A 26,709-nucleotide genomic window follows, 5' to 3' on the forward strand; every position below is an offset into this window, starting at 1 on the left:
ACACTGTAAAAACAAAAAATAAAAATATATAAAATAAGGCTGACACTTTTAAAAGTTACTAGAGAGAGGACCAATCATCAGTAATGCTTTACCTAACATACATGCCAGACACCAAACAGGTAATAACAGCATGTGGCACTTCATTTGAACTCCACGACCACCTTGAGATTGATATTCTCAAAGTCATTTTTCAGACTTGGGAAAAGTAATCAAAAATGTTAACAACAGTTATCTCTGGTGAAGAAATTATGTCTTTGCAGCTTCTTTTTGCCATCTGTGCATGTTTTACAATGACTATACATTACTTCCGAAAACATTAAGATGAAAACATGGAGTTTTCAACTAAATAATTTTGAAAGGAGAGATTGAGTGACATATCCTGGTAAAGAAAGGAAGCAAAGAATATTCAGAAATAGAGTGTAACTTAGATGTTTTCAAGATATAGCCTCTGGTTTTTCAGGTTGAAAAGTATCTGTTCGGGTAATAATAAATTCTAAGGCACACAACAATTACATGAAATACTTCAAATGTAAATGATGCTTTTTATATATTTTAATGTAGCCATATACCTCTTATGGGAGTCAGGTCTCCAGGTCTCCTACATGTTTCATTTTCTGTGGTACTGACAGCATCCAGCATTATCATACATAGGCAAATGCTTAATACACATTATTTGGCAATGATCACAAACTGAACATTTAAATTATTCATAGATGTATCCAGATGTTTCCAAAACTTAAGTTCTGTAAATAAAAGCGATTATTAAATGAATGCCAATTTACTACAAGAATGTAAAATGCATCTGTGTGCTATTCCAAGTTACATTGAAAAGCTTTGCCAACAGCGTACTATCAGGTCTGCTGATTTGTTTTGATATTTCTAATTGAAATGTGGTCCATGTTATCAGGCCATCTGCACCACAGGAAACTGACTTGGTAAACAAGACAAAAATGGTGTTTTCTGTTAGAAACAACATCTGATTTTATTTCTGCTAAGAAAATACTATAAAAAAGACATTTTCTGGGACTGACGCAGAAACTCAGAGGAAGGCGCCACAGCAGAAGCAGCCATTCTGCGCTGCCTCTGTGGCCAGCCAGGAGGCCGATGAGACCCGGGGTCTCACCATTCGCTCCCTAACACAGAGTGCCAGGCATTCTCGAACACTGGGCTGCTGCCAACGGTCCAGCACTTTGCATCTCACCGCATCTTCCGAGGTTTACAGTTTTGTCTCTACCAAACTGTGAGCTGCCTGAAGTAATAGAGATCTTGTTTTGTTCACACTGACTTCCCCAAGTTTCTTTCTCATAGGAGGAAGAAGGTATTACTGTAGTCTAAAATCGAGGATCAGACACTGAAGCTCATCACACACACATACCTCGCCATCCAAGTCATTGCTCTCCCTCTTCCCCAGCTCGGTTGCCTCTCGTAAGTGCTCTGACCAGGACCAACCGGGCAACCCAGGCTTTTGCCCTGACTGGGAATCGAACTGGTGACCTTTTGCCTTGCAGGACAAGGCCCAACCAACTGAGTCACCACCAGTCAGGGCATATTCCTCTAGCTCGTCACCCTCTTCAATTTTTTAATCAAAAACCAAACCAAACAAACAAGAAGAACCACAGTTTACCTTGAGAAATACACAAAAACACCAAAATCTAAATCGTCTGTAATCCCAATAATCCTTTTTGTTTAATTACTAGAGGAAATTGAAATTCTTGCCTCTGTTTCTCCAGTCTTAGCCCAAGAGAAACAGTGCAAATGATTTTTAGAAATTTGGTGAGAATCCAGCAAGAGTTTTTCTTTAGTTGGAGAGATATACATAGGCACCTGTCATTCACAGAAACAAAAATTGGTTCAGACTGTACACAGACCTCTATGTTTTTTTAAATAGTAGCTCACTCTCCAAGTGATATCTAACTCATTCATTTTAGCATGCTGTATCATCCATCATTGCGTGAATGTGCTGAAGATTACTTAATCACTTCTCTAATGATGAATATTTTGGTTGTTTTAAATTTGACATTTTACACAATGCTACAAGGAACAACTTCATACATAGATCTTTACAAGTTCATGCTACTATTATAAAAACAGAGTCAAAATAGTGAGATTATTAGGTCAGTAGGACATACAAGTTCTTTTATTTTGATAGATACTGGCAAATTATAATCCAAAAGGCTTACATTGCTATATATTTCCATACCCTCACCAAACGCTATCAGCAATCTTTTTCACTCTACTTTGACAGCTGAAAAATGCCCTCCGTACCCATTTTAATTTACATATTGAGATTGAACATCTTTTCAAAGATCTGTCTGCCATTTGTATTTCTTCTCAGGTAAATTGCCTATACGCATTAAAATTTCTCCTATCAGGTTATTCATCTTTTTCCTAAAGATTTGTAGATGTTCTTTACAGATTAGTGATATGGAGCAGATATTTTCTTCCAGTTTTTTATTTCTTCTAACTTTACTTACTCCCTCCTTCTCCCCATCACCCCCCATATGAAAGTTTTTAGTTACATTAACACATGTACCCACCTTCTGCTTTATAATTTCTGGATTTAAACTTGCATATACAAACACTCTCTGAATCCAAAGTTATTTTTAGTAAAATTACCTCATAATAGTATTCTACATTTCACACAACTTGCCTAGCCCAGTACGGAAGAGTGAGGCTAATCTTAAAACTTCAATCTTAACTAACTGAAAATTTCTCCCCTTCCTCAGTGTGGCCCTGACTCAGACTACGAAATCTACAGTGCTGAACAGGGCTGTGGACCCGCACTATTTTCCCACCTTGTTCTTCAATTCCATGGCCCCTACTCATCAGGTTTCCTCCAGCACCTTCAGAGCTGAAGAAAGTGGGGAAGAGAGTTTAAGATGCAGAATCCTGCAGTTATCAGGTATCGCTGTTGCACTCCGGTGCACCCGTCCCCTGGCTATGGCTAAAATGTAATCACCGTCCTCTCCTACGGGATGTCCCTGTGGGTTACTCAGAGACTCCCTTGCTGTGACTCGGCAGTCCAGCCTTACAAAGACTCTCTCAGCTGGGTCACTGCATATGCTGGGGGTTCCCTTGGACAAATCTCTTCCCAGGACAGCTCAAAGTCCACTCCCTCCTGAGAGGTCCACATCCAGTCAATGTTTTGGTGCAAGTCACACTTCTCCCCACAAAAAGGTCTAACTAATCCTCTCTCCTCGTTCTGCCACCACAGAAGCTCACTCAGTCTCGGCCTTTAGAGCCTACCATTTGCAGTTTCCAGGGCCCACATCCCCAGATTGGAAGAGACACATTCAACCTCCGAGAGGCTCTCTCAAAGGAACACTCATTTAGCTCCACTCCGTCACAAAGATTTGGAAATAATGCCATTGTACTACGACACCTCTTTCTCCAAAGAAAGCCTCTCTCGCAATCTTCCATTTTAAAAAGACTTTTACACCTACTATTCTATCTAGCCTGGAAGTGAAGGATGAGCTAATGGCAGCACAGTCGGCTCCACCGTCTATTTTCACGGCCACACTGTTCTGGCTCTGCCACCTTCAGCTTTTGGACTTAGGCCAAAACTCTGACAAAATAGAAAAACCACATTCAATATTTCTGCTACAGAAACCTTAGCTTCACTGTTACAATAACTCTTTTTAGGCTTTTTCCAAATCAAAACAACCCTAATATTGTAGCTGGATGCCTCATCTTGAAATAGTAGGTTTTTAAACAATCTTCCTCTCTATGATATCTTGTATTTTCTAAATTTTCTGTAACAGTGAATTATTTTTGAAATGAGAAAACACATTGTTTAAATTGTTATATTTTAATGCCTTTATTTAAAATATTCCAAATTAGCCAAATTCTGAACTTGGGTTTCATTAATCTTAAAAAAGCTTTATAGAACAGCAAATGATTACTTAAAACCATTCTATTCATTCTTACATTTGTACTTAGTCATTTTGCATTAAGATATTTGTTTTCTGATCAGATCTCACAAGAAAAGCATTCCTTCTACAGAACTGATCATGTGAAAGTGTCCTGAGGTCACATACTTTTGTCACTGAAGAACAGACAACGTAGTAAGAGTGTAAGAGCCCTGGCTGGTGTGACTCGGTTGGTTGGAGCATCAGCCAGTAAACAAAAGGTCACTGGTTCAGGACACATGCCTGGGTTGTTACAGGATCGGTCCCTGGGCAGGGCATGTACAAGAGGCAACCTATCGATGTTTCTCTCCCTCTCTCTCTCCCTACCTTCCCCTCTCTCTAAAATCAAGAAGCATGTCCTCAGGTGAGGATAAAAAAAAAAAAAAAAAGGATAGTAAGAAATTATTCAATGTTGGTTGAAGACCACCTCATTAAGTATACTCTATCTTTTTAAGTTGTATCTTTGATTTTAATAATTTTAAATTTGAGCATCTGAATAAATGAATGATACTTGGAATGTTACTTGATTACAAACAAGTTGATCTTAGAATTTCTAATCACTTTGATTATTTAAACAACCTTTGTGTCCCACAAAATTTCTCAAAAATGACAGGGAGAAATGTATCAAGATCATGAGTTATAAAACTGAAATACTTAGTGAGAAAATAAAATGAGAACACCAGTTCCTATCAAATTCTCCCCTAAAAGGTAACCTGAAAAGAAGTGAATCTTGGGGGATATGCATTTTGCCAACTGTAAGATACCCCCAAATCTTAAATCACAAGAAAATTAGGAAAAATACCAAAAGATAACAGATAATGCAACTCCTATAAAAATGACCAAAGAGATTACACATGTACACCAAGACCAAGAGTTACCTCAAGAAAAAATAAATTTATTTTAATTACTGTAAAGGGTGTGGCCTCAGCAATTTCAGAGCACTAGCATTAGTGAGCATGTGCTATAGGAGAAGATAGTCGACATGGCTACGTGAAGAACCCAAAGTTCTTCAGAGAAGCCGCTCCCCAGAAAAAGGGGTAACAGAAACATTTACACAAATATCTACTTTGTGCTGCATCAGGTATTCTCTTACTCCAAGGAGCTTCCTTCCAGTCTATCACATAAATAACGCAGGAAGTATGAGAACAGTTAAAAGAGCAAAAGCCTGCGATGCTATGGGCATATACCCCATTATCTTTACAGAGAAGATGTTCCAACAAACCAAGTAAGCAACTCGCTATCACTTGGCTTCCTACATATACTAACCTACAAAGAAAGAAGAGAATATAAGAATTATTTTCCCCTTAATAATGTTTCTGATTGTAAAAGTAAGTGATACTTAGATTTTTATACACCAGTCTCTATTAGCTTGGATTGTATACCAACTCACAAATGTATACTGGGTCTTAGCATATGGATCAACCGAGTTTGTGAGACTTCTAGACCTGTCACATGTGGACAATCATGAATTAACAAAGATAATACTGCCTTAAAGGGATCTATCCTGTCCAGATGACACATGACCTTGATCCACATTTTCATATCTTTTTCTCCACACACAACACATAAAGGCAGCGACAGGGCACATTTAGTGCTCAGGGGCCTGAGCACTAAACTAAAGAGGACAGCCATACTGACCAAAAAAACCCAGCAAATGCAAACTGAGTCTTTAACTAAATGTGGCTAAATGGAGGATAGGAGCTGGTTAGTGCTACGGGAGAAGAACCAGTACAAGCAAGACTAAGGAAGAGCTGAAGTGGGCAAGATCGAAGTCATCTTTGAGCTTTGGAGAACTAAAAAATTGCCTACTGCATGCTTGTGTATGCTCGCAAAACATTCCTAAATGGGCACAATAGATTTGGTTATAATATAGAGTAAAACCAGTTATTAAAAATTAAAAAGGCATTTAAAATTGAGAGGCAGAAGTATAATTTTTAGAAGAAAAATAATAAAAGAAATTTTAGAGTTAAAAATTTATCTTAATAAAATGCACCAAGGCCGTGATGGATGTGGTTCAGTTGGTTGGGCATCATCCTGAAAAGCAAAAGGTTTGATTCCGGTCAGGGCACATGGCTGGGTTGCAGGGTCCATCCCCAGTTGGGGCCCATGAAAGAGGTAATCAATTGATATTTTCTTCATATCAAAAGAGGGAGGTTCCTCTCCCTCTTTTTCCTTCCCTTCAACTCTCTAAAAAAAAAAAGTACCAAGTGCAGAGACAGTTTTATATTCTCCAATAACAAGTCATGAAGTAATTTGTAGATTGTGTAAAACCACTTGAGTAGAAAAAAGAAGGCATGTTTAGCAGTTTGTCATGAATCTAGCACCGCTAAAAGGTGATGATGAAAAAAGAGGAACCAATTTCATTTGTGTATATAAGGCAAAATTTCCCAGTGAAATAGTAATACTTTAATTTATATTTTGATATTAGCAATTCATATTAGATAGATAGATAGATCGATCGATCGATCGATAGATAGATAGATAGATAGATGCAGTCCATGTAGCAATGGCGAAGGTAGCTCAGCCCTGGTTAAGAAAACTGGCAGGTGTGAGGCAACACACAGGAGCCGGGCCCACAGATGCACGTTCCCATGAGCAACCAGGCCTGCATTGTATCTAGGCTGCCTTAAGGCTTGCTTTTGCTAAAACTCCCTCGCCCTGAGTTAAGGTAGAAATGTTTACTGCATTCCTTTGAAGTAACTTCCTAAAGTCTGTGCTAAACCTCCCAAGGACAGAGTGCAACCAGTTCAACCACTTTTTCCCTTGCATTTGCAACATCATTTTCTTTGTTATCTGTAAAAAGTAATCACCTAAAGCAAACCTGTGCATAATGAATGACATCCTGCCTTGATGTAATGTTCCCAGAAAAACAATAAAAGCCTGTCCAGGCAAGGGTTGGGGCACTCTCTCAACTCAGAGAGTGGCCGTGCAGTCCCTTTTTCTCCACAGGATTTCTGCAGTCCGTGTGAATTTGTTCATTGCATCCACAACACCACAGACACTGCCATTTGGAGTCTGCATCATATATATTTAGAGATAAATTATAATTTACCTCCTTATATATAAAATCAATAACAAATATGAGGAAGTAGCACAATAAACATGCTTATGATAAACTTTCACCGACTTACTAGTATATATGATCAACTTATTTAAATTGATAGGGTAAGTGAGCTAAAATCTGGGGATACTACTGATTTAAAATATAGTAGTTAAGTCCTGGCTGGTGTGTCTCAGTGGATTGAGTGACAGCCTGAGAACCAAATGGTCTCTGGTTTGATTCCTAGTCAGGGCACATGCCCGGATTGTGGCCCAGGTCCCCAGTAGGGGGCACACGAGAGGCAACCACGCATTCATGTTTCTCTCCCTCTTTCTCCCTCCCTTCCTCTCTAAAAACTAAATAAAATCTTTCTTAAAGTAAAATAAAATAAAATATAGGGGTTAAGTCAGAAGCTTCTACTATCCATCTAGATTAACCATAACAAAAGCCTGCATGAATGAAGTCAAATAGTAAAGCAGCACTAAGAGATATAAAAAACTGGGTGGGTCCTTAGGTCATTTGAGTACCTAGGTCTAGGCCTATCAGAAAGGTACACATCTCAGGGCTACTCAGAAGCAGAAGCTAATATGCTCCCATTTTTCTCTGAGTCAATTTGAGCTAAGATGGTCATTTCTAATGAGGGGTACAACAAAAAAAAGAAGGGAAAAACTTAAACAATTACAGAAAGTTATATTTTAATGACCCCACTGATGAGAAAAAGAGTGGAAAAAAATAAAGTTTTCAACCAAGTTTGATTTCTGTATAGCTGCCAGAGGAAAGCGGGAAGGGGGGACTGGTGGAAAGAAGGTGAAGGGACTAACTAGACAAAGAACATGTGTGAATGACCCATGGACACAGACAAAGGGGTGGGGATGGACTGCGGGGGCAGGGGTGGGATGGGTGGAGGAGAACAAAGAGAAATACGTTAGAACAGCTGCAACAGAATAAACAAGATTTTTTTAAATTTTTTAAAAATATGCTAGCGATACACATCCAATATCAGACTCTCCATTATCGCATTACATACAAAGACGCATAAAACATGCTGTAGGCAACACAGTTATACCTACGCACTGATTTCTGTGGATACCAAGAGTTGATTTTTCATGCCCCACAACTGTTCACAAACTGTGATAATACTTGTTCTTGTTAATGGAATCATAAGAGAATGAGAATACTTGTTTCTATGATAAATCACTTTAATGCTTAGAAAAGACAAGATAGAGTGAGTTGGTTTAAAACACCCATTTCCAGATTAGGTACGGCAAGATAATGGAAAACATAATACTGTAAATAGCATACAAATCTCTTGTAACTCTGAACACAGGCTGTATCACAAATATAAATTCTTAGTTGAATTAAAATGCACAAATGGTGATCACAGATGATGCTTCCCGGGTATGACTTGTGTAGGGAAAAACTTAAAGAAAAATGCTCCACTCTACAGCCAAAGAGTAGTATGTGAATACATATTTTAAGAAGGAAAAAATATTCTATGTATTATTTTTGATGACCAATTTTAGTGATTTTTATTCAACCTTTTATTCTAATATGAATTAGAATTAAGAACGCCTCTGTTGTAGCATTCATACGCCCAGTCCCATTTTACACTCTCAACCTTGGTAAGAGGACTGGAACTTAAGGTAGCAAGATAACTCAAAGACTTCATTTAATCATTGCCCTTACTTCCCACGGCATAGTTTCCCACACAAACACTCCGAAATTGTATTATTTAGTAAACTAAGTCACAGAGAGGGATTCTAAATTTTCTGAAATCTTAAAGCTAGAAGTAACAAAGTTAAATTCGTAACTACTAAAAACAAAGTATAATCTTCCATGAAGAGTAAAATGACCTTTTACAAAATATCATCGAACACAGATCTATTTCAAACCTTCTAGAAAAAAATTTAATGCATTCTTTGTCACACTTTCAAATAATTAATGTTACTATACTTTGAATATTTCAATAATTTTCTTAGTATTTAAAAATGTGCCTAAATATAATTACTCACCATTTTTTTAAATTTACTTCACTACTGTATGTGTAATAAAATCCTAATGTCCATAACATTTTACAATGTGTAACAGAAATTGATGACTTTAATTACTTAATGTGCACGAATCAATTTGAAATAAATTGAAAATGAACACACCGTACACTCTACTTAATCTTGTTACAGTCTTGTTTCAGATTTCGCTTTCTAATTTGCAACCCAATAGGTTACATTTTAATAATTAGAAAACTTTAACATTTCAGCAGTTTAAGTGAAAGCGACTAAAAGTGGGCAGAGTTCTACTAGACAAAAGGTCTAACCTCAAAGGGAAAAAAATCCTATGCTTTTATTGTCTAAGCCAATTCAATGGCTGGTTATACTCATTTTTTTCTTCTTAAAACTCAGGTTGAAATAACTCCCTGTCTATAGAATAATTTTTAAATGAATTATAGGCACAAAAGGTAGACAAACAAATTGGCAGACAAATGAAGTAACAAAGGAAATAATCATTCAAAGTCAATTCTAGCTGGTTAAGGATGGCATGGAACTACATACTTAAGATGAATAATACATTTTCATTCTAAGTAATACAACTATCTGCATAAAGGGTCACAAATCACTTTTCACACTGAACCAGTTTAAAAAACAGGGTGACAAACTCTCAGATGCCTATGAACTCCATTTACATGGAGTACATCACAATAATTTTTTAAATGCATTGATATTCAAATCTGAGAAACATGATTCTGAGCTCATCAGGCCCGCTTAATTGCACCAACATCTGCAATCAATTTAAATTCTTTAAGATAGTCTTTCACAGAGCCTGAAGTGATTTCATGCTGTGATAGATTTAACACACTCACTAATTTATAGACACATACAAGCAGCTGAGACCTATTTTCTGGGGGTGGAGTAAAGTGCTGAAGGGCAGTCTGAATCTGCCCACCATCAATGGGATATTTAAAAAGGCTGCATTCTGCATAAGTTATTTAAATTATATGAGAAGATCTAGCACTGCACAAACATAATACAGAAATTAAGACTAAAACTAGTGTTTTATTGAAATCTATTTGTAGGTCATGGACCACTAAGGGGCTTGATGAAAGTTTACTAGTTAAACAGCAAAACCTTGAGCTATCAGTTAAAATTACATAGCAAAATGTCATTTCTCAATATATCATAACTTCTCCCCTGAAAGTCAAGGGACGTGGGGGCGAGCGAGAGGAAGAACTCTAATAATCCGGAATTGTTTTACTCTCCAGGTGCCCCCAGAAAAAGAAACAAAACAACTAAATGCCAAAAGCAAAGTCCCAACAATACTGAAAGACAAGGTACAGGCATACCCTTGTTTTATTCTGCTTCACAGATTTTTTTTTTAATTAAATGAAGGTTTGTGGAAACCCCGCCTTGAACATGTCTAGCATCACCATTTATCCAACAGGCCCTGATGATGGTCAGCATTTTTTTTGCAATAAAATATATTTTAACTAAAGTATGTACATTGTTTTCTTTAGACATAATGCTCTTTAACACCTAAGAGACTACAGTATAACATTAAAATAACCTTTATATGGACTAGGAAACCAAAACCTTCATGACTCACTTTATGAGGTTTCACTTTCATGAAACCTTCATGAAACCTTCATGACCTGCTGTACTGTGGCGGTCTGGAACCAAATCTGCAGCGTCTCTGAGGGATGTCTGTACCCCCACCCGTGACCCTCAGAGTACAAGCAGCTGGAGACAAACCACAACAGCCACTAGATCTGCACAGCATCAACATCTGTGCAGGAAGAAGCAAGAAAGTGTCTAATGAGTGGGAAAACTCCAAAATACCCAGAGATACTCATCAGAAATTACAATGGACCAGTCTGAGACAAGCAGCCTACACTGGCTGGAGGTCAGCCCACTCCAGTTGTTGCGAGTGGACACAGGCAGAACAGATCAGGAGAGACCGCAGCAGTCGATGTCCTAAGAACTCCCAACACTGAGCTGCCAGGGCTTCCAGGATGGGACCCCACACATTGTAGAGAAGGTCCCGAGAGTGAAATCGAAACGAAGCAGAACACCCTACAGATGGAAGGTCACCACAAACAGAAACCCTTAAATTATGGCAAACTACAACTTCCAATTTCACAATAAGAGGCATTAAGAGAATATATAAGACATGAAAAAAATACTTAAAGCACAGTTAGGAAAACTCAGAAATGAGGTGAGAAAACTCAAGGAAACACGGAATAAAAATAACTTCAGTAATCCAAACTAGCCCTGGCCGGGTAGGTCAGTTGGCTGGAGCATCGTCCCATATGCCAAGATTGCAGGGTCGGTCTCCAGTCAAGGCACATGCAGGAAGGAACCAGTGAGAGCATAAATGGATGGAAACAAATCAGCGTTTCTGTTTCCGTTCTCTCTCTTTCTCCTTCTCTCCACCCCTCTAAAATCAATACATTAAAAAACAAAAGAGAAGTCAGTGAGAGTCTTACATGGGAAGGAGAAGAAAGAAAAAGAAAAAGGCAGCTTAAAATGTGCACAGTCACTTACTTGGCAATCTTCTTTCTGGAAAAAAAGGTAAAAGAAAAACTAAACTACAATATAAGAACAAAAACATAATAAATCACATCATAAGAGATTCAAAAAGGAACTAATTTGTTTTAGTTTAAAGGAAAGGAAGAATAAGACAAACAGGATTTAGGGGAAAGTGGCAGATTAAAGGTAGAACTCCAATGCACAGACAGTAGGATCCCTGAAAAAGGAAAACCAAGGCAAATACATAATGGAAGAGAACACTGCGTACTTTACAATCCCAACTCAGACTTCTGAATAAAAAGAGCCAAAAATCGATAAGGAATGAAAGTTATTCAGCAGCAGTCCTTCTGACAGCAATGTGGATGTACTTTGTGCTAGAAGAAAATGGTATGTGTGAGATACTATGGGAAAAAACGTGAGCTAAATATTTTATATCCAGTAAAAATGCCTAAACAATAAAGGAAATTTATTGTTATCAACATGAAAAACTCAGCAACTAGAGTCCTTCAAAGGAATCTACCAAAGAACAAATGTTAAACAGACAAAATGACTAGAGAAAACACTGACCTAAGGACTGCTAATGAGCATTAAAACAGTTACTCACAGCAGCAAAGACGTAAAAGAGGGTTAAAAACAGTTATTCATAGAAGTGAAGGCTAAGTAAGGACCATAAAGAAGAAAGCATATAAAATGCAATGATTATATGCTCACTGTATAGCTAGTACAATGATAGTTGGTGATGTGAACAGAACATACAAAAGAAAAGAATTTAAATACACACATTTTTCTTGTAGTCTCTCTTCACTGGAGAGGCCTACGAACAGAAATTAACCCCCCGGCAATAAGTATCCTTGATCCCAACACTGCTCTTGAAATATCATTTCTCACTAAAGGAAATGACTGATTTCAGGTCTAGTGTGGAAAAAAAGAGGAGCCTGACATCTTATCTAGTCAGGTGGGAATGAAACAATCCCAAACTACTGGGTCATGCCCAAATGACTAGAAGCCAACTGGACAGGGTCCCACCAGTCAAATATTGGACAAATTGAGCTTTACCAGAAATAACTGTGATGCACTAATTTTAAATGACATTAAGAATAGTTGATCACCTTCGAAGGATGATAGGGAACCAACTCAGTATCTTGAAAACTGGCAAATAAAAATGAAATCAAGTATTTATCCTAAATTTCCTATACTATGAGATAATCAGTATTTTAGAGGAACTGTCTCTTTAAAAATATATTCAACTAATGAACGAAGTAATAGGATTCTAGTTATAAAGCACACCTAATAACAGATCATCATACTTCCTGGGGTCTTGTCAGAGGGATCAAACCCGAGTCTGAACAAGCTTCTGCATCTAATGCAAAGAAATGCAAATGCAAAGAAATGCAAAGAAATGCAAATGCATTTCTGCAAGAAATGCAAATGCATTTCTGCAAGAAATGCAAAGGAAAGCGAACCTGTTAACTTCACCACAAGTATGCAATCGGCAACATCCAGACTGCCCTGGACAAAATAAAGAAACAAATGTGGAACCCGAAGATTAAAAAAAGGTTTAAAATGCTCAAAATTCTAAAATATAAGCAAGAATAAATTATGGTGTTTGGTAATGTGCTTCTGGATTGCAAAGCTGTAAAATTCAAATAAGCAATACCTTAAAAAGTCAAGATAGGAACTTCTGGCCAAGATGGAGGCATAGGCAGACAAACTGTGTCCCCTTGCACAACCAAAATCAATACAACAAAAATTTAAAACAAAAAAACAACCAGAACTGACAGTAAATTGAACTGTATGGAAGGCTGACAACCAAGGAATTAAAAAAGACACAGTCATCCAGACTGGTAGGAGGGGTGGAGTCCGGCGGCCTGGCAGAGAAGGATCACAGCAAAAAGAGTGGTGGCACAGGACGTGCAAGACAAGCAGCAGGTGGACCCTGGGTATGGGGTGACACTGGGCAGACCCAGCGAGGCGGTGATTGTGAACAGGGCATGGCATGCAAGGCAGCTGGGTGGACCGGGTGGTTGGTCCCACATTTGCATGCAGATAAACCAGGAGAAACTGGGGAGCGAGACAGACCACACAACCCAGGATACCAGCATGGGGAAATAAAGCCTAAAAGCACCGACTGAAAACAACTGTGGGGATTGAGGTTCCAGGAGAGACTCCCAGAATCACAGGAAAGTTCGCTGGAGAGACCCACAGGGTCCTAGAATGTACACAAGCCCACCCAGAAGGGCCCAATTTGCTTGTGGGAAGCAGCAGAGGGGACCAAAATCTGAGAGAGAGTGGAACAAGTACCATTTTTCCCTCTCTCACCCCACCCCCACTACAGCCTCACAACCCAGCAACTGGGTTGCCCCACCCTGCTTAACACCTAAGGCTTTGCCCCTCATACATAACAGGCGCAACAAGGCAAAAAAAAAAAAAAAAGGCCCAAATGGAAGAACAGATCAAAGCCCCAGAGCAAATACAGCTAAGCGACAAAGAGATAGCCAACTTATCAGATGCACAGTTCAAAGCACTGGTAATCTCAATGCTCACAGAATTGGTTGAATTTGGTCACAAATTAGATGAAAAAATGAAGGCTATGCTAAGTGAAATGAAGCAAAATGCACAGGGAACCAATAGCGATGGAAAGAAAACTGGGACTCAAATCAATGGAGTGGACCAGAAGGAAGAAAAAAACAAAACAATCAAACAAACAGAAAAGAATAAAGAAACAAGAATTCCAAAAAATGAGGAGAGGCTTAGGAACCTCCAGGACATCTTTAAATGTTCTAACATCTGAATTATAAGGGTACCAGAAAAGGAAGAGGAAGAGCAACAAGTGGAAAAGTTATTTGAACAAATTATAAAGGACAACTGCCCCAATCTGGCAAAGGAAATAGACTTCCAGAAAGTCCAGGAAGCTCAGAGAGTCCCAAAGAAGTTGAACCCAGGGAGGAACACATCATAATCACATTAGTCAAGATTAAAATGAAGGAGAGAATTCTAGAAGTAGCAAGAGATAAGGGACAGTCATCTACAAAGGACTTCCCATCAGACTGTCAGCTGATTTCTAAAAAAAGACCTTACAGGCAAGAGGGGGCTAGAAAGAAGTATTTCAAGTCATGAAAGTCAAGGACCTACAACCAAGATTGCTCTATCCAGCAAAGCTTTCATTTAGAATGGAAGGGCAGATAAAGTCAAGTTGAAGGAGTTCATCATCACCAAGCCCTTATTATATGAAATGTTAAAGAGACTTACCTAAGAAAAAGAAGATAAAAAACATATATACTAAAATGACAGCAAACTCACAATTTTTAACAACCACACCTAAAACAAAAACAAAAAACAAACTAAGCAAACAACTAGAACAGGAACAGAACCATAGAAATGAAGATCACATGGAGGGTTAGCAACAGGGGAGTGGGAGGAGGAGAGAGGGGAGAAAGGTACAGAGAATAAGTAGCATAGATGGTAGGCAGAAAATAGATGGGGGGAAGGCAAGAACAGTCTGGGAAATGTAGAAACTAAAGAACTTGTGACACATGGACATGAACTAAAGTGGGGGAATGTGAGTGGGAGAGGGTGTGCAGGGTGGAGGGGAGTGAAGGGTGGGAAATGGGACAACTGTAATAGCATAATCAATAAAATATATTTAAAAAAGAAAATAAAAATACTCTGGAATATTTAAAAAAGTCAAGATAGTAATTACTTTTAGAGAAAATAACAGAGGTTTGAGACTGAGGCAGGGCAGATGCAGGCTCTCCTGCTTCCCAGGGTAGCTGGCAAGGTTCTCTTTACTGATCTGGGTGGTCTTCTCCTTATAATAATCCACTAAGGGACATACTTGTTTGGGGGAGTTTTCTAGAACTATGTTTTATTTGATAACAAAGGGGCTTTAAAAATCAGAAACCCTGTTTCTAGTTCTCAGCGCAGCGCTAACTTGGGAGTGTCACACACGCTTTAGGCCTTTCCTCATGTACAGCATGTAAAGACACTGTAAGATACACCAGACCTAATGTAAATAAACAGCTTCATAACTAAGAACAATGTCTACTAAATGAGTGCAATAAAGCCATCCTTAACATATTGCCAGGAAATTTTTAATTCATGAAAACAGTACGATACAGCTTTCCCAAGAAAAAGCCTATACCCCCCCAAAAAAGTCAAATGTAACAGTAATAATGTACACAAAGTAGTCAAACCATAAGACTGTCTGAGTTTACTATTGGAGTATTTTGCTTTCCCACCTCAATAAATACTAAGGGCAGAACTCCCAGTTTACGTAATCTACCCTGGAAGGCTTTCTGATACTGAAAATATTTGACAAAACTTTGTATTACATAGAGGGTACGAAGTTTTATCAACTCTTACGGGTGGAGGAAAACCATTACTTTGTATCATTTAGGAAATGGCAATAAATCAGGGCAGCATGAAATTAGGAATGAATGCTTTTTGCACATCAAGGTGATTAACATATAAAGGATTTTTAAGTTTATGTATAATTTTTAGAAATAAATATAAAGGTTATTGAGACTGAAAGGATGTCTCAAATCCAAACTAAACTAAGAGAGGTTAAATTTTACCGCCACCAACTCGGAAGATGAATCAGTCCACTGAACCTTTAAAACCAGGCACACCCACTATTCTCCTTGCTAATGTCTGTTCTATGGAACATCTTTTTCCAAAACAGACCAGGTTCTTCTAATTTTGACAGTAGCTAACCTTCCCCTTTAATTATTTCTACAAGTGCCCAAGGGTCATCGAGAATTTCTTGGTAGCTATAGTATGCCACTTGAACACTTCCATTATGCACATGCCAACCAGGCTTGAACTCACAGTGACTTGATCACGGTTTCATCAGTAATGTCGCCAGGCTTAGCCTTCAAATTCTGCGAACCCCTAGTCTTTGGTTGAATGAGCATCACAATAAAGGACATCTAGCCCTGGTCAGGTTGCTCAGATGACTGAAGCAACGTGCATCCTGTATACCAAGCAGGTTGTGGGTTCGATCCTGGTCCGGGCACATACATACGCGAGGCAACTAACTGATTTTTCTCTCTCACACTGATGTGAAGAGGGATAGTAAGAAACCAGGAAAATTCCGGGGCAAGTGGAATGGAGAAACTGAGACAAGAAAATTAAACACAGAGAAACAGCTTATAGCCAGCTGGTGAATCACAAGGACACTGAAGAGTAAATGGTTTATACCTTTCCTCCCTAACCAAAGAATACACAGTTTAAATCTCCCTGGCCTGGAAAATAGAGAACGGAGACCAAATTACTGCCATTCATGCCAACTAAACCCAAGGACAGATGAAATCAGGGGGAATAACAAAAAACACCATTAAAAGCCAGACAGACCCAAGATAAAAGTCAAACAGGAAGTACAGCAGACCAAAGAATAGTTCCAAAACACCCGTAACATGCTCATTTTGACACATCAACATATTAAAAATGCACCTGGAAATCTGATGAATATTCCACTGAAACTCTCCCCTAAGATTTTCACCTGCAGCAAAATAATTTAAAAGCCTTCAGGACAAAGACTAAATGAGTGTAATAAAGCCATCCTTAACATGTTGCTCACTCTAACATATTGCTCAGTGTGGTCTCACTCTATTCCATGCCCCTTCCTGAGCATGAAACCTTTACCTCCTCCTTAACTCTAAGGGTCCCCAGGGACATGCAGCCAGGGGAGCAGTGGGCAACAGCAGCTCCGACCCTGCTTATCCCCGATCCTGTCTTTGGGGCTCCCCTTTTTCTCTGACTTCCCAGTGAGCAAAAAGCAGCTGCATCTTGGCTCACTTCTGTCACTGTGACCTTCACTTCCCAGTGAGCTAACAGCCCATCCCCTGGCTCAGTCCTTTCCTATAACACTTCTGGAGATCTCAGAAAAGCAGAGCACAGCCTAGGCTCTCTCCTGTTACTTCTTCTACCCTAAGTCTTTCCTTCGTTTCACTGTCGCAGCCTTAATACACACACTCTCACGATCACCTGGACTCAGGCTGTGAAATCTTTCCTACACTACAGGCCAGCCAGAGTCTTATCTGGTCTTCTTTCTCTCCCAACCTCCCTGCCCTCACCTAAAATCAATTAAAAAACAAAACAAAACATAGTCTTTGGGTGAGGATTTCAGAAAAAAAGGGGGGACATCTACTGGTGAGATACATCTTGTACAGTCCAATAGTTCTCATCCTTGACTGTACCCTGGAATCGCCTAGCAGGGTGTCCAACCTTTTGGTGTCCCAGGGCCACACTGGAAGAAGAGTCTTAGGCCACATGTTAAGTACACTGCAGCACACAATCACAAAAAAAGTCTCGTAATGTTTTAAGTAAACTTACAATCTTGTCCTGGGCCACATTCATAGCCATCCTGGGCTACGGGCTAGACAGACACCTGAGTCCCAGAGGTTTACTAAATACTGATACTTGGGTCCCATCTGCAGGAACACTGACTTAACTGTTAAATACTAGGGTACGGACAGTGTGATTTTTAAAGTTGTCCAGATGATTCTAAAAGATATCAAGGTTGAAAGCCATGGTTCCTAATTATTTTTCCCCTCATTTCATCAATTAACTTTCCCCTTGTTCACTGAAAGGCAACTGTACATCATAGCACTTCTCTCAGTTTTCCACTCTTCCCTTCATAACTGTTTCCTCTCTCAAAAAATTCACTCAACAAGGATAGTTTCGCATCATTTTCATCCTCATCATAACCACATGTCTCTTCCCTCTGGCACTTTCAAAGTTTTCACTAATTTTGCCGTTAATACACAGGGTAAACGTAATTAACATTCATAAAAATTTAACAAGTGAGCATGGGAATAGCACAACATCTTAGACCAAGAAACAACTCAAATACCCAAGAGGGAAAAAAATCTCAGATGACATCTAATGTCACAGTCAGTGAAAGCATTACTGACCATGTTGAGCTCTAAAATTACAGCACTTTTTACTAGTAGTAACAATGCTTCTACATCTGGCAAGTCTTTTTTAAAGAAAAGGTATCTTAAATAACTGTAAGTTTTTTAGAAGACCAAAAGTACCCAGTTCTAATTTACACCTAATGTAATTTCTTCCTATAAAAAAAATAAGGCCTGGCTGGTGTAGCTCAGTGGCTTGAGCACGGGCCTGCCAACAAAAGCAGCGCCAGTCTGGTTCCCAGTCAGGGCACAGGCCGGGGTTGCAGGCCAGGACCCCAGTGGGGGGTGCACAAGAGGCAACCACACACTGATGTTTCTCTCCCTCTCTCCCTCTTTCCCTTCACCTCTCTCTAAAAATAAATACATAAAATCTTCAAAAAAAAAAAGAAGACTGGTAACATAACTCATCTTTCATTATTTAAAAAAAAGAGAAAAAGAAAGAAATAAAAGAAAAGGTACCTATTTTGTTCATTGCCACCTCCTGCCTAAACAAATGAGAGTCTCAGTAATGGCAGAGACCAGCAAACGCTGCTGGGACTGCCCAGAAACTGCTCCTGAGAAAGCGGATGCATTTCAGCAGCTGGAAGATCATTTTAATGGTACATAAATAAAACCTGTCCTTCATAGGCACAAATGGAAATTAAAGTGCCAAACAGATTACTAGGAAATCCTCTTAACAAGAAATTGGTTCATTGCCCTAAGGCTCTGAAATTTCATCCTGGTCAACAAGCAAGTCCTGGAGATGAACAGGCAAAGTATCTTAAGCAAGGGCATTGTTGATTAATATGTGTCTTATACCAAGTACCAGCCACAAATTTTCACTCAGCTTTTATGTTAGAAGGGTGCTTTGATCAAATCCCTAACCCGATGTGGAAGCCAAAATATTATCCACACTAACTTTAATTAGCAAAAACAAGTAAAACCGTCTGGTTCCTCTACATTTTACACCATGATTAAAATATAAACAGCGATGAAAAGTGAAAGAAAAAATTTTTAAAACTTGATTTACCTGTATCTGACAACAATTTCCAAAATTAAAATATAAAACTGAGCTCTAAAGGTCTTGGCCAGGTACCGCAGTTTGTCAGAGAATCTGAGGAGACAGGCCAAGGTTGTAGGTTCAATCCCGAGTCAGGGCACTTACAAAAAAAATCAATAATGAATGCAACAATAAGTGGAAAAACAAATCAATCTTTCTTTCTCTTTCTCTCTCTCACACACATACCTTTCCTCTCTCTACAATCAACAATTTTTTTTTTTATTTTAAACTGAACTCTAAGAAAAATAAACACTGAAAGGTATGAACATATCCCTACTGGTAGAACAATATTAGCAAATCAATACTAAAACAAATGAACACTAGATTTTCTATCTAGAGAAAATATATACAAATCTGCTTCCTTCCCTGGGAAAAAACATCAAAAAGAAAAAAATAAACATAAATAGGGAATAAAGGATGACACATGGTGGGAAGGGAGGAGCAGGAAGCCAATGAGAGCTTTTGATTCGAAGCTAAAACAGAGGAACTAGAAGTATAAATTTAAAAAGAAAATTTCTGAATCATTTTACCCACCTCTAATGGTACAATCATTTAAAAAAGTAATTACGTGCTGACTGGTAGCAGCAGCCCAGTTGTAACCTGCACAGAAATAAACAGTCTGCACAGCCTCATCGTCTTGTATGCAAAAAGTGGAAAAAAGGAAAAGATGACCCCAAACGCAATGATGAGCGAATGCTTATCTCCACTGAATAGCTCTCGAAGACATACTAAATGTCTCGAAGATATTGAACACTATATAGCATAAACAAAATTTCCCTAAGAACGCCTAATTTCTCTCCCTGAAACTCCACCTCCCCACACGGAACCAGACATCCTTCCGGTTCTCCTGTCCTCTCCCCAACTCTGCCTCCCTGCCTCCCCTTCCCCTCCGCTCATCTCCCGAGCCTCTTCCTCCCTGGGCGATTTGCCTTCACCTTCGGGGATATATTTTGGCTTTTCAGGACTACTTCATTGTGGTATTGGCACAGGTTACCCTGAAAAAGCCTAAATGTGGAACAACAAATAGAAGAATCATCTGACAGAAAAAGGAGGGGAAAGTAAAGCGAATGTTTTATTTTTACTAATCATTTGTGACAAGGGGTGGGAGGTTAACCCATTCTTTAATGGGGTATGAACAAATCCGTAGCTTTCTGTTAAGCCTGTCGTGAGAGACATTCACACTATCCAGACACAATATATCCTGAGCCAGCTCACCCTAAATACAGCTCAAGTACCCAGAAGAAAATGAACATCAACATGAACACTGGTACCACAGACACATGATATGATAAATCAAAACCAAAAAGAAGAGGAAAACTCTTCCTTCCAGGTTAGTGTTTGAGTGAAGGGAGCGACTCTATGAGGATACAGCTCCTAAGCTGGCTCGCCCACAAAAAGCGCAAGAGTCTTGACTACAGAAACGTCATTTAACAGTGTCTGTAAAAATGCTTCAGGAATTTTAAGGGAAGAAAGGGATTAAAAATATTAAACCACAATAAAGAACTATTCTCAGATTAAGCATAATTAGATACATTTATATAATAGATCTATATATATTAAATTCTAGCTCCCTTCCATTTAGAAAATAGGAAAAATTAGTAGGCCATTATGGTTTAAGATATTCTTTGCTCTGTTCCAGAATTTTCTTACATTGTTCAGGAACTGTAAATTTACTTCTACTTGGACTATCATATCACATTCTGCTTTCAAGGTCCTTACCACCAATTGCAGAATAGTTTTACCCTCTAGCTAGTAACCGAACAAAAGGAAAATAGGTATCATTCTTTTTGAAAGAAGTTTTCTCCAATAGACTTGCTGCTAAACATCTGAGGCAAGTCACTGACTAAGAATGGGCCCCTAGTCCATGTAGCACCTACCCCTCTCGGGTATGCTCTGAGTATACTGGGTGAGGGGAGGATCTTATAAGAAGCTCCTTTGGATGGAAGGAGTAATTTCCAGCGTGAATCAGTGATGGAGAGAGATCCTGCACAGGCAAAAGTGTATCTGGATGGCACATCAGGATGCTCACAGCCGCAAAGCAAAGAACCCAGCTTAAAGCAGCTTAAAGCAAAACGTGTATCTTATACAATAGAACCATCTGGAGGCAGGATGGCATCAGACCAGAGCAGCAGCTCTAAGATGTCTCAGGCAATCCACACCCTCTCATATTCAGCGGTGAAGACACTGCCTTTCCTGCTCTGGATCCTTCTACGAGGGAGGGAAACCTGTCTCAGAAGCCCGGAGCAGCCCTGGCCATCAGATCATAATGGTCAAACCCGGGTCACATGTCCATGCCCTAGGATAGGTTAGAAACTTGTGAATCTGGCACTTGCCACCTCTACACATAATACTTGCTTAATAAAATTTTTGAAATCCTACCTAACTGAAGAAATTCAGTTTTACACTTTTGCTACCTAAACTGAAACTTACTAAGGTCTTCAAAATAACCTAATTTGATTGATTTTTCCCCCTCTTCTAAAAACCAAGCTAATCTACTTCAGCCTTACTTTGAGAGTTAAATGAACATTTCTAAAGCATTTTCAAAGCACTGGCTAGGCATCAGCACTATTTTCTAAAAAATACTAATGCTTCCCCCAAAAAGAGAATCTCAAAGCAAATTCTAAGGCTGAAATGATAACAAAAGTATATCTGACACACACACACTCCCCACATCTTCTCTAACACAACCTATCTGTGAATTTTGTTTGGTTTCTCAGAGTAACTTTGTGAGTACTCATTAACCTAAATATACTGGCATGACAAGGCCCACATCTTAGAGTTAATAAAATGTGTTTCTACTTCCAGAGTGAAAATAGATGACTGGTCAGCTTGCACTTGCTAAACGCCTGCCAAATTACTCACAACCCTCTTAGGAAAAGCCTTGACCCTCCACACGCCAATTAAATGAGTTGAGGCTTTAATCAGACTTTAGATAACTAATCTATTTCAATCCTGATAATCTAATTAACTAATTCTGGTAAATAAATTCCAACCTTAGTACAAAATGATTAGGGGATTAGAGTTTTAAATCAGTGAATGCAAACTGAAATAGATCCACTATAATGAAGTTCAAAATGGTTTGTTCTCCTACTCAAAAGTCTGTTTATTACCTGAAATTCAAGAATTAAAGTGCAAGGTTTTTTTAAACCAGCTCTAATATCGTATCTCTTGTAATTATATCATGTAAAGGCTTGCTTGTTGGATTTAAACTTCCCAAATCAGAGTACTCTTCCCTGATTATTCTATGTCAAACAGTTACACCCTCTCCACTCCCTTGCTCTTTTTGTCACCTATGTCACCTATTATTCATGTTTCTGTGTTGTCCTGGTTGCTCACGAGACCCTGATGGATTATCTTGATGCTCTATCTCCAAGGCGTAAAATAGTGTCTGACATGTAGACACTTACTAAATGTGATGGGTGAACAAAGGCATGTCTTAGAAATGTGGTCTAATAGTAAAATTGTATTTTTACTGATGTACATTTACTTCTATTTTTAATTATGGTATAATAATTTCAATAGCACAAACAATAAACAAACCACAAAAATAAAAGTAAAAAGCAACTGCCACTGCCACCACTGCTACCACAGAGGCAGCCACCAGTTATAAAATCTGTTATGTTTTAACCGTGGAATAAACAATTTAATTCTAACAACAAGCCTATGTTGTTGGGTATTAGCTCTACTTTATGGATGAGGAAATTGAGGGTCAGGGAGGTACAGTAAAATGCTCAAGATCAAATACAGATAAATAAATTGATCTAAAGCTTAAGAGCTCTGACTTCTAATGCTAACTTGTGATGTCCAAGTATCGTTAAGGTACAAAGGCAATTTGTATCATGCTAGCAAGTACAGCACCCACCTATATAAAGAGCTGAAATCTCAGTATTCAATGATTTCTACAACTGAACGGCAGGCTGCCAAAACGAGAGACATGCTTAAAAATTAAACATCACTTGAGTCTTCTTCCAAAATAAATATTACAGAGTCACTGACTGGTCTATCAGATAAATGGAGTTAAAGTATAAATAACTTATATTCATTTAATCTGGGCTTAGGTTAAAGTATCCAGTGAATATTATAGTACATTAAGTTATTTTTCCCTAATCCAATTCTATCTTAAATTCAGCCAAAATCATTTTTATGGCCTCTCTACTGATCGACTCTTCATTAGTTTCCATTTTATATTTTTCATCTAATCTATTTATTTACAATTTTTATATGACTGGTCAAGCTCATTTGTTGGTCCAGGAACTAAATGTAATTGATTCTGGGTGCCAGTCATGGTTTCTCAGACATTTAGTCATTACGTCAGCCCACATATTTCAAGTTTCCCTAGAAAACTGGCAACGATGTAGAGGCTCAATGCTCCTTTCAATGTCTACATTTATAATCAGTTATAAGATAATTTTATCAATACGAAAACTCACAAGTATCCTGATTTAGGCAGTTGGAGGAAAATCAGTCTCACTTTTCTATAATACAAATACTATCCTAATTTACAAGTGACGTAGAAATCAATAACCACATTAATTCACTAACAAGAAAAGTTATCTTAGAGTAAATAAACCAACTAATCACAGTGTTTCTTAGCAACGTGAATGGCTAAAATACAAAAGCAGCTTAAAGTTATAAGATGAGAAATATTTTTAAATTAAACAAACGTACAGTTGGTGTGCCCATAATTACACACTCAAAAGCCCTCTGATTCGTGGCGCCCGCACACTTAAGCCCTTCACCAGACACGCGCATTGTTTCCCGCATCACAGCACGTCTCAGCAGTATCTCTTCACTTGACACTTTTACTTACTGCCTCGGAAGCAGTATTGATGTACTGCATCACCATTTCTTTTTTGATACTGAAGTCCTTTTCCCGCAATGGTGCCTTCTTATCTTCATTTAAATTCATATCTTCCTGGAAAATACAATTAAAAAGCCTCATTTTAGAATCTAAGTAGAGCAGCCACTCTACATACACTATGAACGGAAAATCAATAATTTGTGACTACAGCAGCATTAATTGTTTTGGAATGATTTGTATGTAGTTCTGCCTGGAGGAGAGAGAGGAAAAGAGCTGAGGTACAGAGAAAGGAGGATTCTAGATCATCTTCTCAGGTAAAACACTTCCTGAAACAGCTTTTTAAATTCACGGCAGGCTGGCAAAATTACATCTGCATCACTATAGTAATTAGACAGTTGGAGATATCTGCCTTTCATAAAGCCATTAAGATTCACAATTTCAAAATATGGGTGTATATATAAGTATATATTTTACCAACACTGTACCTGAAACTATCTTGCACTGTTTTAAAAACACTGCTCCATGTTTCATAAAAATTAAAAGGTAAGTAAAGCCAACCACTTTCCAGATTCTGATAGCTATAAGCAGCGATTATCAAGTACCTAGTAGTGACCCCTCCAAAAGGTGAAGCAGTCTACAGTTTTGTCTCTCCTTCACTTCATCTAAAATACTCATTAACTTTTTAACCATATTCAGTGTTCCAAATTATAGAAAAATTACAGTTACATAAAGAGATACCACCTAAAACTCTAACATTGATCAAGCACCATTCAAAACAAGGGTTTAAGTGACCTGGATATTGCTTTAGGCCTAATCCTCACTAAAAATACAAGTCAAGTATATCCACAGAAATATAAGACTTGTTACCAGGATCTACCAGTTAAGCTGCTTGAGTCAGAAGCTGTTCTGCCAAAGGAAAAAGGGCCTCGGACAAGGCAGAACGGTGTAAGAAGGACAGCCAAAGTGGCTTTCCTCCCGATGATTAGCCCTGAGTGGTTTCTGACATACAGAGTAAAACCTGAATGAAGATAAACTCCATTGCCACTCAGAAATGAGACCACGAAATTCAGAACTTTGGATCACCTCTGGAGTCCAGCAAGTTAAACTTCTTCCAAGTTTTAGAAGGGTGCTACAATTCATCGGACACTGTAGTTTATGGCTTTAGCTGATTCAGATTTTGGCTATCGAACTGTTGAAGCACTTAAAAGTCAAAATTCCCTTCATTGCACCTTGATATAAATATTTGAGGTCTTATAAGCTGTTCCATTTGACACTCCAATAAAAGATAGTAATTAGTAATGTCTCTCCTGGCTGTTCTGGTTAGTAATATCCTATGATGTGAATAATGGTTTGTTTTGTGTCATTATTTTTTCCTGCTAACCCAGTGATTTTCATAGGCCTTAACGCCACTTCAGAAGCACTTTGAAAACGCCGGGGAGCACTGTGGTTGCCAGTGTGACTGAGGGGCTTCTGCCAAGGTTTGGGGGAACCGCATGCCAGACTTTTCACAGCAAGTGGGCTTGCCCTACAGGTAACAGAAAAAATGGGGGGAAAACCTCTCCTGTCTCTCAGGTGTACATACCTTAAAAAAAGGAGAAAATCTTAATTATCTAAGCCTAAACTCTGATTCAATAGAATGAGATGTAAAATGGAGTTTATATGTAAATTGTTGCATATTAAATATTATTGCATGGTTTTAATTATATGTGGGATTTTCCAACAATACAACTACTACTCTATAACTTAGAGTTACACTGTTTTTATTTAAGGGTGTCGAGTTTTGGTTTTCTTTTGTTTGTTTAGTTTTACCAACAGGTGTGCTCCATTTCTGAAATTTAGGTATCGCAGGACAAATACTGCCTTTGACATTTGAGTCACCAGAACAGCACACCTATATCAACCTACACTGCAGCTGTTGTGCTCACGGGACCATGAGGCAGAGTCACGAATGTGACTGTGCTGTGCCTTCTTGAGTCATCATAGCCAATTGCTTATACTGAAATATATATTGCTTTATTATATAAGTTTGGCGAGGCAGTGTAATAATTTTTCTAAGTTACAAGTGTAGATAGTTTATATTATCTATGAGGATTTTCACAGGGAAAAACGTAATGGGGAAATTAGGGAATATTTATTGTAAAAGGAAGGGGACCAAAGAACATTAAGAACGTATTTAAAATTATTCACTATTTTTTTATATTTCCTTCTGTCTGATGACCAAACATGACCCAGCCTCCATAGCCAGTAAATTAAAATACCTAATAGATGCAGAATACTAAAAAGCAGAAAACCCATCAGCTGTGGTTAAAGTCAAAATAAAATTTCAAGACAGACAGATGAAAGATGAAAAGACTACTGTTTTCTTTGTGGAAAGGCATCTTCAAGATGACATGAGCTTATACAAAAAAAGGAGCATATTTGGAAGTAAGGACCAGACCCACAGCTCCTCCACCCTCTTTCCTCTGGCTTGTCTGACCTCCCTGGTCT

At 38.4% G+C, this 26,709-nt stretch overlaps 1 protein-coding gene across 2 annotated transcripts in view; it reads right to left on the bottom strand.

Moving 5' to 3' along the window:
- Window positions 1-26,709, bottom strand: part of DIAPH3 (diaphanous related formin 3) — a 470,657-nt gene that overhangs the window by 384,479 nt on the left and 59,469 nt on the right. For both annotated transcript variants that reach the window (XM_053665456.1, XM_053665455.1), the window contains one exon: window positions 24,232-24,336. In XM_053665456.1, the coding sequence (XP_053521431.1) occupies window positions 24,232-24,336 (105 nt within the window). The remainder of the gene's footprint in view (window positions 1-24,231; window positions 24,337-26,709) is intronic.

This window comes from Artibeus jamaicensis, unplaced genomic scaffold (assembly GCF_021234435.1).
Source record: "Artibeus jamaicensis isolate MK-2021 breed Jamaican fruit bat unplaced genomic scaffold, CSHL_Jam_final contig_415, whole genome shotgun sequence".
Taxonomy (NCBI): Eukaryota; Metazoa; Chordata; class Mammalia; order Chiroptera; family Phyllostomidae; genus Artibeus; species Artibeus jamaicensis.